The sequence below is a fragment of the Mixophyes fleayi genome, chromosome 10 (assembly GCF_038048845.1).
Source record: "Mixophyes fleayi isolate aMixFle1 chromosome 10, aMixFle1.hap1, whole genome shotgun sequence".
Lineage (NCBI taxonomy): Eukaryota > Metazoa > Chordata > Amphibia > Anura > Limnodynastidae > Mixophyes > Mixophyes fleayi.
Window position 1 is genome coordinate 99,803,417 of NC_134411.1, and position 20,130 is coordinate 99,823,546.

The 20,130-nt window shown below is 45.5% G+C and overlaps 1 protein-coding gene across 1 annotated transcript in view; it reads left to right on the forward strand.

Annotated features, from left to right (window-relative positions):
- Positions 1–18,152, forward strand: part of LOC142103666 (fatty acyl-CoA hydrolase precursor, medium chain-like) — a 30,045-nt gene extending 11,893 nt beyond the window's left edge. Inside the window, exons 6-13 of the mRNA XM_075187783.1 lie at positions 84–197; positions 1,793–1,888; positions 3,025–3,165; positions 15,071–15,142; positions 15,276–15,423; positions 16,940–17,089; positions 17,432–17,504; positions 17,742–18,152. Coding sequence (XP_075043884.1) covers positions 84–197; positions 1,793–1,888; positions 3,025–3,165; positions 15,071–15,142; positions 15,276–15,423; positions 16,940–17,089; positions 17,432–17,504; positions 17,742–17,928 — 981 coding nt within the window. The 3' untranslated portion in view covers positions 17,929–18,152. The remainder of the gene's footprint in view (positions 1–83; positions 198–1,792; positions 1,889–3,024; positions 3,166–15,070; positions 15,143–15,275; positions 15,424–16,939; positions 17,090–17,431; positions 17,505–17,741) is intronic.
- The last annotated feature ends 1,978 nt before the right edge of the window (positions 18,153–20,130 follow it).

Below are 20,130 nucleotides of genomic sequence, written 5' to 3' on the forward strand. Positions count from 1 at the left end.
CTATATACAGCACTATAACCAGTTACACACTGGTCTGTATTCCAGTACATGTGAGAAATAATCATGTCTGTCTCTACCTCTAGGTGTTATCTCCGTTATCCCAGGGCCTGTTCCACAGAGCCATCTCTGAGAGCGGGGTGATGACAATGTCTAGTTTAGTGGTCAGCAAGCCTGAAAATGTCCTTTTCTATAGGAACGTAAGTCCTCCTTTCTATGTGATATTAGTGGAATTTGTGTAAAACATTGACACGCAGGAGACTGTGGCCATCACGGTTCATATCCCACAGCCGCTTAGATAAGTTATTATGTCTCCTTGTGGTTAAGACGACAGAATTGTCTTATGAGCTGGGAAAATGCTGAAGATAACGCTGTGAGACAACTGCACAAATTGTATTTTCCTCTGATACTTTGAAAGTTATTTTATGACAGTTGGGGCAGTATAAGAGTGTGCATCTAATCTTACACTAGTCTGTGTATATAATTGTGCTTAGCAGTCACTTTTGTGCGTCCTTACAGTGTGTGTTTGTGGGTCACAATCTGTCTGAGATGGTCATGTGACCTATTGGCAGCACAAACTGTGTCCATCCCACGTTCTCGAAGTACAAAGTCTAAGTACACTCTGTTTGTTATAATGACCACACACACACACACACACACACACCCATGTATCATAGTATTGATGTTACACTGTTTTTGTTTTTTCAATATATATATATTATTATTTTTTTTTAAACTATTTTAAATATTTGTAACAATTGTTATGATGGGAGACCGAGTGGCAACGATTCCATGCAGGAAAATAAATAACTTGTTACTTTGTTTCACTTTAATGGGAATTCTGGTATATAAAATCCTCTGTAGTTCCTCTGTCTCCTGGTAACATGACGGATGGATGTAGTGACGTATATTAGGCATTAGGATGTTAATCATTTAATCATTCTTTTTGTCTAAGAATTGACCACAATGGCCGGAAACATTGTATCATGTGACCTCTACCAGCAATTATTACTCCTGCCCTGTATTAGTGTCACATTTATACATAACATCCTGCAGAGCTGTCCTCACAGTGCTGGATTTATCCTATAGGGAAACTAGGCTCCTGCCTATGGGAGCAGAGTTCAGGGGCTGCATAGAGATAGATTCATGTTTATTATATGTTTTACATTTCATTCTCCTTTATGCATAATAGGACTTACAGGTGGGGAGTATAATTAGTCATTTAGGATCTATTCCCTCACAAGGCCTAAGGCAGCACCAGCTCTGAGTGTCACCACGTGTCTACAATAAAATGCTTTTACAGGAAAGAATGCAAACTTCTAGTATCACGGACCACTTGTGTCTGCTTCACCCCAATCTATCCCTCTCCTGGATGTGCTTCATCTATATGTCCAGGTACAAATGACATCCTGACTGCACACAGAACGTAGGCACATGGAATAGTCATCTTCCATGTTTTGTTCATTTATATATAAGCATCACAAATATATAGTTCACTTTGGGGATTTATTGCTGATATTGCGCAGAAAACTCTGAAGAGAGAAGATTCTACAGCTGCAGTTACTGTTAGATACACTCTGCTGGAGAGAAAACTTTAAGGATAAAAAAAAGTACATTGGTTCAATTCGAGGTTATTTTTTCACAACAGATGAATGGACAGTTTATTGTGACTATAAGACGTCATATTTCCACTAATTGGTCCATATTGCTGGTTGTGTAACAGACACAAACGCTGTCCGCTCAGCTCTTGTGACATCATAATATGTAAATATAATATATATATTCTGTTCCGCAGACTGTGGCTCATCTTTCAGGCTGTGACCCGACCACGGTGGCGGACTGCTTGAGGGAGAAATCACAGGAGGAGATTCTTTCTATCACATCAACATTGGTAACATTGTATCCCTACTTTCTCCAGACTACAATACAAAATTGTTACTTGCTGAATTATAATTACAGGGACATTATAACAACTGTGTACAATTTGTATTAAGGCTTTAACATGAACTACAGGTGGGTATAGTTAGTGATCTGTTTGTTATATAGATACAATGTAGACGGAACGATGACTGTTCCGTTGTTGTAATAAATGTTGCCGTTTTCTCTGTTGCTCTTTCTCATCAGACCCAATGACTGATCTCTTCTTATTGTGCCACAGACATTACGTGGCTGCATTATCACTAACTGGCAGATAGTATTGTGCATATAGCTGTGAGTCTGCAGCTGACCCCTGTGAATGAGCAGAGATATCTCCAGACGAGATGCTGACTGCTGAGCCAGGCTCCTGTGGGGGGGTTGTCAGAGTTCTCCACCTTCAGGTGACTTTAATTCATCTGGCACCCTCCTGCGACTCTTATCTATACACATCAATGGATTCCTTCTGTGATTGTCTGATATGTATTTATTTATTGGATTTTCAGCTCTACAATAACAATCGCAGTGGGACAGCCCATAACCGCATTGATGTACGTAGATGCATATTTTGTGATCACATTGAATCTAAAAGATCACACAGGTCTCCCCTACACATGCACCAGCCTCCTGCATGCTCAGTAGAGACCTACAGGGATGGAGGCCCCACATCGCCCCATCGCCTCTGGTATTACCATTGAGCTCCATGAATATGAGTTACGGCTACTGGTGACATCCCAAAGCCAGAAAAACAAACACCTCTGCTGGTGATATAATGGCATGGCTGAAAGGCATAGGAGGAAGTCAGAAAGACAAAAAAAATATTTAGTAAAAGTTGCAGAGGGTGTGTGCAAACCAATAAGATAAAGTCATCTGATGGTGGAATGGTGAATAACTCTACTAGAATTACAGGAGATTGACTTTCATGTCACTGTGACCTCTCCTGATTGGTGTAGACCCTTCCTGGTAACTCGCAGATCTCTGCAGCAATCATCTACTTCCCACTGCTGGGGGTTATGTGAACAAATCAGGGGTCTGTATTTGGGAGGATAAATGCTTTATATTGTAACAATGGCACCACCTATGTACATTAAATGTGACTGTCTCTCTGTGCAGGGCTTCTTGCCTTTACCTGGATTTGCGGTTGGGATCTTTTTTCCCAAACCACCAGAAGAAATTTTGGCAGATAAGGAAAGCAACAGGGTCCCGTACCTTCTTGGAATGAACAATCAAGAGTTTGGCTGGGTAATGCCACAGGTAGGATCTTACAGGGGGCAAGTTTGCAAAACCATAAAAATTCCACAATCACAAAAAAAACGTTGACAAATCATAGATTTGTGTGAGAACATTATTTTGTTGCTGTACTATTTGTGATACGCCATGTATATCTAAATGTATTTCTAACTGTCTTGGTATAAGAATAAGGAAATGTCTGATGTTAGGGCAATTTCCTAGGACCCCCGGCCCTCTCAGCGTCTTCCTGGTCATGTTTTGCCCTCATCTTAACTACCCCCATTTTGCTCTCAATGTCATTGTTGGCTGATGTGTTGGGAGCTGTCACTGATAACTGTCAGACGACTCCTGGTTCTATAACTTGTACAGGGCAGGTTCTACTGTGGACTTTGCTTATCAGACAGTGTGTATGTAACTTCCTGCCTGGTGCAATCAGAGCTAATTAAATCACCAGAGAGACTGTGCCAAGAGTGAGGAGTACTAGGTGCCCTCCAGCTGCTGCTAATACAAATCTTGGCATCCTCTGCCAGTCCCTGGTAGATATGACATGCTGAGAATTGTAGTATTGTAGTTACACATTAAATGTAAATCCTTAGATTCCCTGACTCTGGGTAAATCTTGCAAACTAGCCACATGCGTGAAGTATGTATATCGTATAGGAGCCATCAAAGTTGAGGGTTTGTATTGTGCACTTATGACTAGAAATTGGGACACCATTGTATGATACCCAACACAATATGGGTTCTGCATTGTATATATTGTATATTATCAAACAGAACTGTGTGTCTGCATTGTATCATGAGAATGGGGGATTTGCTTTCTGTACAAGTCACCAGAAGTGGTTCTGTATTATATATTAACAACCAGAACAGGGGTCTGAAAGTCATACTTTTCCCCACCATGGGCTCTGTGCTGTATAATAGTCACCGGTATGGGCTCTGTGCTGTATACTAGTCACCAGCATGGGCTCTGTGCTGTATACCAGTCACCAGCATGGGCTCTGTGCTGTATACCAGTCACCAGCATGGGCTCTGTGCTGTATACCAGTCACCAGCATGGGCTCTGTGCTGTATACTAGTCACCAGCATGGGCTCTGTGCTGTATACTAGTCACCAGCATGGGCTCTGTGCTGTATACTAGTCACCAGCATGGGCTCTGTGCTGTATACTAGTCACCAGCATGGGCTCTGTGCTGTATACCAGTCACCAGCATGGGCTTTGTGCTGTATACTAGTCACCAGCATGGGCTCTGTGCTGAATACTAGTCACCAGCATGGGCTCTGTGCTGTATACTAGTCACCAGCATGGGCTCTGTGCTATATACTAGTCACCGGCATGGGCTCTGTGCTGTATACCAGTCACCACCATGGGCTCTGTGCTGTATACCAGTCACCACCATGGGCTCTGTGCTGTATACTAGTCACCAGCATGGGCTCTGTGCTATATACTAGTCACCGGCATGGGCTCTGTGCTGTATACCAGTCACCACCATGGACTCTGTGCTGTATACCAGTCACCACCATGGACTCTGTGCTGTATACTAGTCACCAGCATGGGCTCTGTGCTGTATACTAGTCACCAGCATGGGCTCTGTGCTGTATACTAGTCACCAGCATGGGCTCTGTGCTGTATACCAGTCACCACCATGGACTCTGTGCTGTATACCAGTCACCACCATGGACTCTGTGCTGTATACTAGTCACCAGCATGGGCTCTGTGCTGTATACTAGTCACCAGCATGGGCTCTGTGCTGTATACCAGTCACCCCCAGGGGCTCTGTGATGTATACTAATCACTGGCATGGGCTCTGTGCTGTATACCAGTCACCCCCATGGGCTCTGTGCTGTATACTAGTCACTGGCATGGGCTCTGTGCTGTATACTAGTCACCAGCATGGGCTCTGCTGTATACCAGTCACCAGCATGGGCTCTGTGCTGTATACCAGTCACCCCCAGGGGCTCTGTGATGTATACTAATCACTGGCATGGGCTCTGTGCTGTATACCAGTCACCCCCATGGGCTCTGTGCTGTATACTAGTCACTGGCATGGGCTCTGTGCTGTATACCAGTCACCAGCATGGGCTCTGTGCTGTATACCAGTCACCGGCATGGGCTCTGTGCTGTATACTTGTCACTCACCGGACCGTGAGTGCCTCTTCCCGGACATTTAGGAACCGTGGCCGTCCTCCATCCTGAGGGTCTGCGCATGCGCAGCCCTTTCCTACCCTTCAGTGTATGTCCCTTTAACTTAATTGGCAGATCAGGCAACACTCCCTATATTAAGCACCTGTGGTCAACACCACGTTGCCTGATCTTGGAGTCTCATTCCCTATGAGTCTCTGAAGGTGTTCCTGTATTCCTCGTGTTTTCAGCGCTGCTGATTCCTGTGGTTTCCAAACCACTTCTACCTCTGTGGTTTCCAAACCACTTCTACTACTGTGGTTCCCATACCACTTCTACCATCAACTGTATCATCGTGACTGTTGGCTGATTCCTATCCGCTGCCTCCGTGCGCTACAGTCTTCCAAACCACTTCAACGCTATTACTTATCATTGTGACTGTTTGCTGATTCCTATCCGCTGCCTCCGTGCACTTCAGTCCTCTAATCCACATCATCGCTATTATATTTCACTGTGACTGTTTGCTGGTTCCTACCCGCTGCCTCTGTGCACTCCAACCGTTACTTTACATCCACTCACCTGTTTCTCATCAAGTCCGTGAGCTGATTCCTATCCGCTGCCTCCGTGCACTACAAGCCTTCAGCCTGCAACTCGCCTGTGTTCATTATCGTGACTGTTAGCTGTTGTCTATCCGCTGCTTCCGTGCACTACAGCCTCCAGCCTACAACTCGCCTGTGTTCATCATCGGGATTGTTAGCTAATGTCTACCCGCTACTTCCGTGCACTACAGCCTCCAGCCTACTACTCGCCTGTGTTCATCATCGTGACAAGTTAGCTGATTCCTATCCGCTGCTCCTGTGCACTGCAGTCTCTTCTCAGCTCTCCTGTGTTTCCTCGAGACTGCTGCTCTCATTGCCATTTGCTACTCTCCGTGATCAACAGCTCCTGGTCTACTCTGCTCTCCCGTGTTCCATCGCTACTGACAACTATTGGTTGCTACTGGTTACCTCCGTGTACCGTAGAGCCCTGCTGCTGCTGACCGCGCTATCATCCATCTACTGCTGATCCGCTCTCCACGCCTTCACGTGTCCCGCAGGTCTACCCTCCTGTCTGCATTGGATTTATATCTCATCTACTACTCCTCTGCTGGATCATCTCCACTCTCCTGGGTCCTGCGTGAGTCCAGTTCCACGTGTTATTGATTCCTGTGGATTCGTGTCCCTGTTGGTCTACTTATCTGTGCGCTGCACCTACTGACTGCTGCCTCAGGTATCCTGGGACTTCTCATCCAGCCGGCCTCCTGCCGCTCAGGTATCCCTGCACTCCTATCTGACTGCCTGCTTCTGAACCACGGTATGCATACTTCTCATTGACTGTGCTGGTGTATTGCATATCTTGCTGGACTGTGTTGGTTCTCCTCTGGAGTCTGCTATCCGCTGAGTCTATTGCCATCATTGACTGTGTTAACTTGTGCTGGACTACTTCAAGAGACTTCCTATATTTGCAGACCTGTTCAGTCATTTATATATATATTGTGCATGTTACTGTGGATCGTATATAAGGTGCCTGTGTATATCCTGTGTTGCAGTCTCTCCCCGTGCTCCTCCTCACATATATATTCAGTGGTACAACTTGCTAGTAGCAGACCACTGATCCCTGTTTCCAGTATCACCTGTTCCAGTATCCTCTCACTTAGCAGTGGTACAACTTGCTATCGCAGACCACTGACTCCCCGGATACCTCCACTTGGATTTCATTCCTTCACTCAGACAGCGGTACAACTTGCTATCCGCAGACCGCTGACTCTCATCACCTCCTCGTTTCTGTTGGACATTCCTCCTTACTATAGCAGTGGTACAACTTGCTATCGCAGACCACTGACTACCTTCACGTGTCCTTGTCCTACAGTTCCTCGTGTACTATTACCTCCATATTACCAGTGCTGCTAGTCATAGACTTTCCTGAGCATCTCATCATCTGCTGTTTCCTGTTCCGTGATCACCCAGCTACCAGAGTACCCTATTACCATCTACATTGCTCTGGTAAGCCTACCACCTGGTGATCCCTGGGTAAAGACTCCTAGTGCCCGTGACAGTAAGATCAGGCCATGACAGACCCAGATACGGAACCTACAGCCAAAGAGATGCTGCAGCATCTGGTCAGCCGTGTAGAGCAACAGGATGCCCGCCAACAGCTGTTACTTCAGTGTTATCAATCGTTAACCTCCCAAGGAACATCTGGACAGACAGTGACAGCTACTACTGAGGCTCCTGTGCTTTCCTCCGTTTCCCCAGTGCCATCCCAGGTGTCTACAGCTTCTACGCTTCACCTGCCTACTCCGTCAAAGTACGATGGGGACCCCAAAACTTGTAGGGGTTTTCTTAACCAATGTTCAGTCCATTTTGAGCTCCAACCTCAAAATTTTTCTACCCATCGTTCCAGAGTGGCCTATCTTATCTCTTTGTTTTCTGGACAAGCCCTGGCTTGGGCCTCCCCTCTGTGGGAAAGAAACGACCCAATATTGCAAGATAGTGCCAAATTCATTGCTACATTTCGAAGTGTGTTCGATGAACCAGGTCGTGTGACCTCCGCTGCTTCCAGCATCCTCCGTCTGCGACAAGGATCTCATACAGTAGGACAGTACGTCATTCAATTTAGGATCTTAGCCTCTGAACTTCAGTGGAACACTGAAGCTCTAGTTGCCGCCTTCTGGCAGGGGCTCTCCGATAAAATTAAAGATGCACTGACTACCCAGGAGCTTCCTTCGTCACTTGAAGATCTGATCTCTCTTTGCCATCGTGTTGATATGAGATTTCGTGAAAGAGAGGCTGAGAAAACAACTTCTGCTAAAGCACCTCTTCGTTCTAACCCTCAATTTCGTCCAGTTTCACCCTCTGTGATTCCCATGGAGATAGGACGTTCCAAATTATCTTCAGAGGAGAGGAAACGAAGAGTAAAGAATAGACTCTGTATCTATTGTGCTGATTCCACTCATATGCTCAGCTCTTGCCCTAAGAGATCGGGAAATGCCAGGCCCTAACTAGTTCTGGAGAGGTGAAGTTAGGGTCCCTGGAGTCCTCTCCATCTTCCATGAAATCTAAAGTCTGCGCCTTTGACGTTACGATTTCCTGTGCTACCAAAACCTTTGAGTCACAGGCATTGATTGATTCCGGAGCAGCAGGAAATTTTATTTCCAAATCATTAGTAAATCAATGGTCTTTACCTGTGATTACCTTAAAAACACCCATTACTGTGACGGCTATAGATGGATCACGTCTCATCAACGGTCTCATCACTCAGAGTACGTCTCCAGTAACCCTTCAGATTGGTGCCCTGCATCATGAAGAAATATCGTTTTTAATCCTTCCTGTTACGACAAGTCCAATTGTCTTAGGCCTTCCATGGCTTCAGCGTCACTCTCCCCAGATTGACTGGCGCACCCCTCAAGTCACGTCTTGGGGGTCTGAATGTCACCATCGTTGCCTTTCCCAAGTCATTCCTCTCAAAGTACAGCAATCTTCCATCTCATCTACCTCACCGGGACTCCCTCCTCAATATGCTTCATTTACTGATGTTTTTGATAAAGCTCAGTCTGAACGTCTTCCTCCTCATCGTTCTTGGGATTGTCCGATCGACCTTCTACCTGGCAAGACTCCCCCCAGGGGCCGGGTCTATCCACTCTCGTTACCTGAAACTCAAGCTACATCTGAGTATATACAGGAGAACCTCCAGCGTGGGTTTATTCGACCTTCCACCTCTCCCGCTGGAGCTGGGTTCTTCTTCGTTAAAAAGAAGGATGGATCTTTACGCCCTTGCATAGATTTTCGTGGACTCAATGCCATTACTATCAAGAATCGGTACCCCATTCCGCTGATCACTGAGCTATTCGATCGCATCAAGGGAGCCCGTATCTTTACTAAGTTGGATCTTCGTGGTGCCTACAATTTAATCAGAATCCGTTCCGGTGACGAATGGAAGACAGCGTTTAACACCAGAGACGGGCATTACGAATATCTGGTAATGCCTTTCGGGCTGTGTAATGCCCCCGCTGTTTTTCAAGGTTTCATTAATGAGATCTTCCGGGACTTATTATATGTATGTGTCGTCGTCTACCTGGACGACATATTGATCTTTTCACAGGACCTGCCTTCTCACCACCAACATGTGGCAGAAGTCCTTTCCAGGCTACGGAAAAATTCATTGTTCTGTAAATTAGAAAAATGTTCATTTGAATTACCCCAGATTCCATTCTTGGGGTATATAGTTTCCAGGGTTGGCCTGAAGATGGATCCCGACAAGGTGAATGCTGTACTACATTGGCCCCAGCCAACTACTCTTCGTGCCATCCAGCGTTTTTTAGGTTTTGCCAATTACTATAGACGCTTCATTCAAGACTTTTCTTCCATTGCATCTCCTATTGTGGCCTTGACTAGGAAGGGGGCTAATCCTAAGCAATGGTCACCTGAGGCTCTTCAAGCCTTTCAAATACTAAAAGAGTCCTTCTCTTCGGCTCCAATCCTTCGACAGTCTGATGTGACACTCCCCTTCTTCCTGGAAGTAGATGCCTCTAATGTGGGCTTAGGAGCTATTCTCTCCCAACGCTCGGAACAGCAAAAATTTCATCCTTGTGCCTTCTATTCTCGGGGTCTCCTGCCCGCAGAGAAGAATTATACTATCGGGGACAAGGAGTTACTGGCTATCAAAGCTGCATTAGAGGAATGGAGATACTTATTGGAAGGAGCTCGCCATCCGGTGACGATCTTCACAGATCATAAGAACTTGTCATATCTCCAGTCTGCCCAATGCTTGAACCCTCGTCAAGCAAGATGGTCTCTTTTCTTTTCCCGTTTTGAATTAATAATAACCTTCAAACCAGCTGCCAAGAACAAAAAAGCTGACGCTTTATCTAGAGCTTTTATGACGTCCTCTGATATAGAAGAGGTTTCCAACCATACCATTCTAGACCCCAAATGTATCTCACTGGCTGCTTCATCCACCAAAACGCTACCATTTGGGAAGACCCTCGTGCCTCCTACTCTAAGGAGGAAAATCCTTTCGTGGTTCCATGCCTCTCGTTTTTCTGGGCACGCCGGTGAACACAAGACCTTTGAGATTCTCTCTCGAAGTTACTGGTGGCCTTCAATGAGGAGAGACGTCAAAGAGTTCATTGCTTCCTGTGAGCTATGTTCCCAGTTTAAATCCTCCCGCAGAACTCCAGCAGGGTTGCTGCGACCACTACCCATTCCGTCCAAACCGTGGACCCATATTAGTATGGATTTCGTTACTGACTTACCACCTAGTAAGAATCATAACACTATTTGGGTGGTGGTGGACAGATTTTCGAAGATGGCTCATTTCATTCCTCTGGCTGGTTTGCCTTCCTCGTCCATTCTGGCTGAACATTTCATTAAAGAGATCTTCCGTATCCATGGATGTCCGTCTGAGATTGTGTCGGATAGAGGAGTACAATTCGTTTCCAGATTCTGGCGAGCCCTTTGTAAAACCTTGGGCATACGATTAGCACTCTCATCTTCTTACCATCCGCAATCCAACGGACAAACTGAACGTGTCAATCAAGATCTTGAGACTTTTATAAGGATGTTCTCATCAGCCAATCAAGACAACTGGGTAGAGTTGCTCCCTTGGGCTGAATTCGCCCATAACAACATGTATCACGAGTCATCATCCAAAACTCCATTTTTTGTGGTCTACGGTCACCATCCGTCTTTTCCGGAATTTCCTGCCCTCCCGCCCACCCAAGTTCCTGCGGTGGAGATTGCTTGTCAGACCTTTAAAAATATCTGGTCTCAGGTCAAAACCTGTTTAAAAAAGACATCTATCAAATATAAATCTTTCGCAGATAAGAAGAGGCGGGCTATTCCACCACTAAAAATTGGAGATCGTGTCTGGTTATCTACTAAAAACATTCGTTTGAGGGTTCCATCTATGAAATTCGCCCCTCGTTTTATTGGTCCATATAGGATCATTCAAGTAATCAATCCAGTATGTGTGAAACTTCTTCTTCCTAAGAATCTTCGGATTTCCAATGCCTTCCATGTGTCTTTACTCAAACCTCTTATCATCAACCGTTTCTCAACTCCTCCCTCAGCTCCGCAGCCAGTTCAAGTTCATCAGGAGGAGGATTTCGAGATTACTGAGGTATTGGATGCAAAAATTTCGCGAGGAGTCCTCCGTTTCCTCGTTCATTGGAAGGGCTTTGGTCCTGAGGAGCGCTCTTGGATCAAAGCTGAAGATCTTAATGCTCCTGCCCTTTTGAAGAAGTTCTACTCCAAAAATCCGGACAAGCCCGGTTCCAGGCGTTCTGTGCCCACCTTTAAAAGGGGGGGTACTGTCACTCACCGGACCGTGAGTGCCTCTTCCCGGACATTTAGGAACCGTGGCCGTCCTCCATCCTGAGGGTCTGCGCATGCGCAGCCCTTTCCTACCCTTCAGTGTATGTCCCTTTAACTTAATTGGCAGATCAGGCAACACTCCCTATATTAAGCACCTGTGGTCAACACCACGTTGCCTGATCTTGGAGTCTCATTCCCTATGAGTCTCTGAAGGTGTTCCTGTATTCCTCGTGTTTTCAGCGCTGCTGATTCCTGTGGTTCCCATACCACTTCTACCATCAACTGTATCATCGTGACTGTTGGCTGATTCCTATCCGCTGCCTCCGTGCGCTACAGTCTTCCAAACCACTTCAACGCTATTACTTATCATTGTGACTGTTTGCTGATTCCTATCCGCTGCCTCCGTGCACTTCAGTCCTCTAATCCACATCATCGCTATTATATTTCACTGTGACTGTTTGCTGGTTCCTACCCGCTGCCTCTGTGCACTCCAACCGTTACTTTACATCCACTCACCTGTTTCTCATCAAGTCCGTGAGCTGATTCCTATCCGCTGCCTCCGTGCACTACAAGCCTTCAGCCTGCAACTCGCCTGTGTTCATTATCGTGACTGTTAGCTGTTGTCTATCCGCTGCTTCCGTGCACTACAGCCTCCAGCCTACAACTCGCCTGTGTTCATCATCGGGATTGTTAGCTAATGTCTACCCGCTGCTTCCGTGCACTACAGCCTCCAGCCTACTACTCGCCTGTGTTCATCATCGTGACAAGTTAGCTGATTCCTATCCGCTGCTCCTGTGCACTGCAGTCTCTTCTCAGCTCTCCTGTGTTTCCTCGAGACTGCTGCTCTCATTGCCATTTGCTACTCTCCGTGATCAACAGCTCCTGGTCTACTCTGCTCTCCCGTGTTCCATCGCTACTGACAACTATTGGTTGCTACTGGTTACCTCCGTGTACCGCAGAGCCCTGCTGCTGCTGACCGCGCTATCATCCATCTACTGCTGATCCGCTCTCCACGCCTTCACGTGTCCCGCAGGTCTACCCTCCTGTCTGCATTGGATTTATATCTCATCTACTACTCCTCTGCTGGATCATCTCCACTCTCCTGGGTCCTGCGTGAGTCCAGTTCCACGTGTTATTGATTCCTGTGGATTCGTGTCCCTGTTGGTCTACTTATCTGTGCGCTGCACCTACTGACTGCTGCCTCAGGTATCCTGGGACTTCTCATTCAGCCGGCCTCCTGCCGCTCAGGTATCCCTGCACTCCTATCTGACTGCCTGCTTCTGAACCACGGTATGCATACTTCTCATTGACTGTGCTGGTGTATTGCATATCTTGCTGGACTGTGTTGGTTCTCCTCTGGAGTCTGCTATCCGCTGAGTCTATTGCCATCATTGACTGTGTTAACTTGTGCTGGACTACTTCAAGAGACTTCCTATATTTGCAGACCTGTTCAGTCATTTATATATATATTGTGCATGTTACTGTGGATCGTATATAAGGTGCCTGTGTATATCCTGTGTTGCAGTCTCTCCCCGTGCTCCTCCTCACATATATATTCAGTGGTACAACTTGCTAGTAGCAGACCACTGATCCCTGTTTCCAGTATCACCTGTTCCAGTATCCTCTCACTTAGCAGTGGTACAACTTGCTATCGCAGACCACTGACTCCCCGGATACCTCCACTTGGATTTCATTCCTTCACTCAGACAGCGGTACAACTTGCTATCCGCAGACCGCTGACTCTCATCACCTCCTCGTTTCTGTTGGACATTCCTCCTCACTATAGCAGTGGTACAACTTGCTATCGCAGACCACTGACTACCTTCACGTGTCCTTGTCCTACAGTTCCTCGTGTACTATTACCTCCATATTACCAGTGCTGTTAGTCATAGACTTTCCTGAGCATCTCATCATCTGCTGTTTCCTGTTCCGTGATCACCCAGCTACCAGAGTACCCTATTACCATCTACATTGCTCTGGTAAGCCTACCACCTGGTGATCCCTGGGTAAAGACTCCTAGTGCCCGTGACAATACTAGTCACTGGCATGGGCTCTGTGCTGTATACTAGTCACTGGCATGGGCTCTGTGCTGTATACTAGTCACCAGCATGGGCTCTGTGCTGTATACCAGTCACCAGCATGGGCTCTGTGCTGTATACCAGTCACCGGCATGGGCTCTGTGCTGTATACTAGTCACCAGTACAGGCTCTGTGCTGTATACTAGTCACCGGCATGGGCTCTGTGCTGTATACGAGTCGCCGGCATGGGCTCTGTGCTGTATATTAGTCCCCGCATGGGCTCTCTGCTGTATACTAGTCACCCCCATGGGCTCTTTGCTGTATACTACTCACCACCATGGGTTTTGATTTGTTTACTACCTAGTAAAATCTTTCTGAGCTCCAAATTTTCACTACTGACCACAGAGCACAATCGCACATCTCTAGGTTTATATCATAATCATCACTTATACAGCGTCACCAAGTCCATAGCAGCCAATTAATCAACTAGTAGGTTTATTAAGTTTTGTATGCTGATTTTAATTTTCGGTATTTGTTTTTATTCTTTAACACAGTTTTTATATACAGTTCTATCAATATAAGGCTCCATCCATTATCTGCCTTGGGCCCCATCTTGCCTAACATCTGTTAGAGGCCTGACACATATTATTAATCATAATATAAGATGACGGATGTGTGTACTGCGGCCAGTATAAAGGAAAGAGCGTTGTATTTCCACTCTCTCCTCCATATTTGCCTATTCTCTGACGCTTGGTGCAGCTGTCTGCTTGGGGAGTGCCCAGAGAAGGCGGAACTACATTGCACACACGCGGTAATAAGATTACTACGCAGTGTGCGCTGCTCCCTCCCCTCCTCTATCCTCCGCTACATCAGAGGTGTCGGCGCTCGGCTCTGCTTTGTCATTGGACAACAGCTGCGTCGGAGATGGGAAACAATTCTCTGAATTTGGCGCTCTGCGGCAGCTAGGCGGCTCAGGGGCTCTCCTATGTTAGTACATGTTTTACTGACATTGTAGAGCAGTTTATGAAGGGTCAGTACTAGGGGTTTATTTGTTCAAATGTTGTTAGTAACAAGATAAGAAGTGCGCCCTATGGTCTATTCTATAATCACAAAGAATAATTACAATGTAACAGTTACACAGACGGTGATTGATATAATAAGTGAACATATGGCCTTATGTATATTGATGACATCTTGTAATTCCTTTAAACAATAGAATACATTGTTGTTCCTTAAGGTTATATTTAATGCACAATGTTTTCATATTTCCCTTTGTTTATGATAACGACAGACAACAGTAACTGAACTTTAATTTCAAAGTTTATGTAAACGTGCAGCACTAAAAATACTTCTTTGACTATTACAATGTTTTGCTTTATAATTGAATATTATTATAATATTGTATTTTATTGTAGTTTTTGTTTGTTTTTGTGTCCAGGCATTTAATCTGACTAGTATGACAATGAGCAGGGAATTCATCCAGATGGCACTAACAAGTATTCCCTTTCTGGTAAGATAGATGTGTATACATCAGATTTATGTTACATGATTCACTAATTGTATTTTGTACAGTGATATAGTTTGTATAGTGTTGTTCTGGACACTGATATTACAGTTTATGTCCTTGTTGCACAATTTTGCAGGATTTAAGCTCCATTGAGATCCCTTTTGTCATGGATGAGTATATTGGGGACACACAGGATCCTTCTGAGCTCCGCGACCGGTTGCTTGACTTGTGTGGAGACATATTGTTTGTTGTGCCATCTGTCAGGACTGCAAGATACCACCGAGGTATGAGGCACAGCTAGAACCTCCGTGTCGCACATTGATATCGCACCAGTGTTACTCCCAGTGCGGATTAAGGTTCCCGCCTACTCCCCTCAGAGGACCCCTCCACAGACTAGAATAGTGATAGGGCAGGAAAATCTGAAGCGGCGCAGTGCGCAGAGGTCTAACCTCTCAGTCCACCCTCCTACCACTTTGTACCACCCTTGTCATTACATGGAATATCTCTGTTTTTCTCTTACACTGCTCGGTTTACCCTCATTTATGGCTTCTAACCATTAGAGCGAGGGAACATCTGGACGGCATCTTATTACATTGCTCGGAGTGCGCCCACAAGTCAGCTTTGTACCCTAAGCCCGAATGCAACATAGAAGCACAGTGTGCACCCCATTAAATGTGAAGGGTGACACCCCAAAGATTGCCAGCTCTGTGTAGTTGTGGACCTGGCATGCTGCCCCCCTTGTCTCCTGTCTGCAGCATCTGTCTACTCCTGCCCAAGCTCATGTCCCCCCCCCACCATTGGCTTTTATGTTTCTCTCCCTTTGTGTGTCTCCTGCCTTCATGTCTATCCCTCGAGCAGGGCTGCCATCAGAAACTGTGGGCCCCACTACAATTTAATCTGGCAGGGCCCCACTCCTCCCTCATCACAGTACATGCCTCCAACTAACTTGCCTTGTTCACGACGCGATGCAGCGGCTCCAAGACAATGATAGGCAGGGAGCGTGCCGCGCAGTGATGTCATCGTGCTCCCAGCCTATCAGTCAGGGATCCGCTGCATGCAGAATCACAGCTGACAGACCAGGGGGCCCAGACAGATAGAGGGGTCTGTTCGGAGCACTTAGACTGTCTGGGCACCTAGCTGATGTACCGCCTGTACCCACCTTTGGCAGCCCTATTCCCATGTCTCCCAATCCTGATTCCCATGTCCGATTCCTCATTGCCATGGAGCCACCAGTGAGGTCAGCTTAGAAACAGGAATGCAATACAGTGTCTCCCAATTTAGAAAGCCACCTATGGATTGTACACTGGCCAAGCTGGTGGTGTCATGGAGCGGGAGAAAACAAGCAGCCGTAAGCCTTGGCAGCCTAGATGTGTTTCAGTTGGCCCCCGAGCCCCCCACAATCAGCTGTAATTATTACCACTGCTATCTCTATTACTACAACGCTGGCAGTAATAACACAGGACATAGCACCTAGCAGACACACTCGTCTCTCACTACAGCTGTAATATCACCTCTCAAAAAGCATAGTGCTAATTACCTTGCACATCAGACATGCACATATATACATGGATGCGGTAAAGCGGTTAAATAAACACATTTTTGCATTGCATTTATCTGTCAGAAACGTCTCTCCCTGTGTACTATCCAAGAACAAAGTTGGTCACTAGTAATGGTCTCCAACAACATGGCTGTCCTCATTGATTACAGATGTATTTTTATTTAATATCACTGAAATCCTGTAGACTATCTGTAAAATGGTCCATCCCACCTGTAACTCCTCATCTTCTCCTCACCTGGTAGATTCTGGGCTCCCTGTCTACTTTTATGAGTTCCAGCATCGCCCGTCATTGTTTAAGGATATAAAACCAGACTATGTGAAAGCCGATCACTCAGACGAGCTGATTTATGTCCTGGGAGGACCTTTTCTAAGGGATGGAGTTATCTTTGCTGGTAAGTCTGGGAAAGGACAACTCCCTGAGATAATTTGAAACTGTTCTATTTTACCCGTGAGAAACATTGAACAGAGAATATTGTTTAATGACTAATTACATGCTTCATCTAAAAGGAAGTTATTAAGAGAATTCCAGTAGTTAATTCATTGGTATTTGGACAATTGATACACAAATAAGTGTTTGAATATTGCCTCATCTACCACTTTTTTGTTGAATTCTTAAAGTTTGGCCTATATCATAGTTTATAGCGGTTTTATATAAACTATGCTGCCATTTGTAAGCCTATGAAAATGTATTAGAATTTTTGCCCACTGAAAAATATCTTTACTCTCTTTCCAAGGTGATGCTACCGATGAGGAAAAAGCCCTAAGTAGAACAATGATGAGTTACTGGGCAAACTTTGCCAGACATGGGTAAGAGAACGGCCCCTGATGTCCTTATTACATCATTGTCTTTACATGACGTATAGACGGGTAACGATTGCTGGTAATAATATAACAAGGGTAGCAAAAATGAAATCCTATTACAAGGGGCAATTGCCAGGATAGCTGAGGGTGACAAATTCTCCATCATGTGTTCTGCACATTAAACAATGATGACACAAAGTAATTAATAGATTAACAGTAGGTGATTCCCTTTATTCTCTGCAGTGATCCTAATGGACCGGGTCTAGTAGAATGGCCACAATATGACGCAGATGAACATTATCTGGAAATTGATTTAAGACAGAAAGCATCTACCAGACTAAAGGACGACAGGATTAAATTCTGGACCGAGATTCTTGGGGGTAAAATCCAAACGTTGTCAGATGAAAGAGGAGACCGGACAGAGCTGTAGATCTTTATCCAGAAGTATCCATATTAAAATACAGCTATAAAATGACTGTGAAGTGCAGTTACTACTGAAAACATCTTGATGTGTTGTGTGATGAAATGTCTCATGTTCTTGTCTTGTCAAAACTGCTCTGTTTTCAAAAATTTGTTTCCAAGTTGCCATATTTCTGAGGAGGCCTGGCCCACATCTCTACTCACTGATTTGGAAAAATCAATAAACTGCGCTGATATCAGTAATGTAGGCTACATGCTTACTTTATAGTCCTTCTATCTGTACATATATAACACTTATTCAGAACCATGTGCTAGCATTCCCTTTATACTGACTATACAGAACAGTCATTTACACTCTTAGTGAAAACATCAGTTACCAGCAGCAAATGAGATTGTAGAACTAACATAAGGTAATAAAGAATAGCCATGTATTACTTTCACATGTATCAATAGATTCCACATAAGTGGAGTGTTAAAATAATTTTTAAAAAATATTTTGGCTTTAATTGTCCTACAAATATAGATGCTCCTATACATTACTCACATTACTACTCTGTGCTTCTGGGGGACCCTGCTCCTTCCCGTATATAACTCTCAGTCTGTGTACGTGTTTCTATTCCTCTAATGCTGCCCCACTCACAACCACTTGAATGGACAGGTCACTGTCTCCGTAAACATCAGCTCACTTGTCTCCTTAAATATTATGCGCTGCTGTGAACATACTGATGCTGTGTGGAATAACTATATTTACAATATTCCATATTCATACCACCCTCAATTATACCACATCCAATACTTAAACATAGCCACACACATTTGTGAGTGTATCACTTATAAATAACTTATGGTATAAATTTATTTAAATGAAATAGCGCAGGGTGCTTATTTATATAATTGCAAAAGCACTTATTTTTTTATATTGTGTATATTTTGGTAAGGGATATCTTTTTTTTCTGAGACCAGGGAAGAAACTCATTTGTTTTACATGGTCCGGTTCCACCGCACAATGGAAATCCTTCTCCAGATACCCGCCTCTAGACCTGTATAAACTTGTTTTTATGATCCCGGTGAACTAGCTATTTGTTGTATGAAGAAACAATATTGTTTATAACTAGTGTTCGCGAAGTGCGAGTGCTACATAAATAATACTGGAAATGTTCTCATGCAATTGCGAACAGATTGATACCAAATTCTACCAGACTAAAGGAGGACAGGTTTCAATTCTGCCCTGAGACCCTTCTTGGGAAAATCTGAATGTTGTCAGAGGAAAGAGACCGCAGAGAGCTGTAGATCTCTCTACTATTAATTTTCTATCTGTATTTTAATATGAAATACTTCTGAAGTGAAATTAATCCAGATAATCTTGGGACAGAGCTGCCGCTACCCTTATTGTGGATGCAGAAACAAAAGATGTGTGGGGGACTCGCCTGAATGTTGCGCATATGGTGGGTCCCTCCGTATGTGCCATAGCTCGTCAGCAGTACAGACAGTGATGGCTGGGACGGGGAGCCAATCAGAACTCTGCCCGGCCTTTTGAATTTTGGCACCGTTGGGAGCCAGACCAGGCTTGCCGCGTTGTCACATGGCATCCATTTTGGTTCTACCGGGGCGGGACAAAAAGACAACGGCGGAGAAGAGCGGCGAGTAAGAGCAGATCGGAAGAAAGAACCATCGCAGATCAACGCGGAGCAGCGGCAGGGAGCCCTTGTAAGGGCTGCGAGCTACCCTGCCCAAGAAGACGTCGGGGCCACGACAAGAAGTGACCAACGGAGCGGTAAGGCTGGGGTGACGGTCATGGTAGAATCGGCGGACAAACCTGCAGCAGAAGCCCGGATACAGGTAGGGCCCTTGTGGGCACTCCCTTTCGCGGGCCCCCACCCGTACGCTGTCTTTTCCCCTTCACCGCAGATGTAAGGCCTGAGCTGGCAATCGGGCATTAGGCCCGGGATAAATAGAGGGATAGGTAGGATAATCGGGCACCAGGCCCTTTTGTTTACTTGGACACCAGACCCTGAGATAAATTCGGCACTAGGCTCTTGATAGTGAGGCAGGGCGCAAAGCCCTTGAAATAGACGAGCAGGGCGCTAGGCCCTGGGCAGGGAGGGAACTGGCCGTGAGGTTACGCCGGGAGGACAGAAGCACCAGTGCGGGAGTGAGGAGGGCTGTACCTGCTGAGTAGTTCCAAAAGGGCATTAAGTTCTGAGTTCCCAAC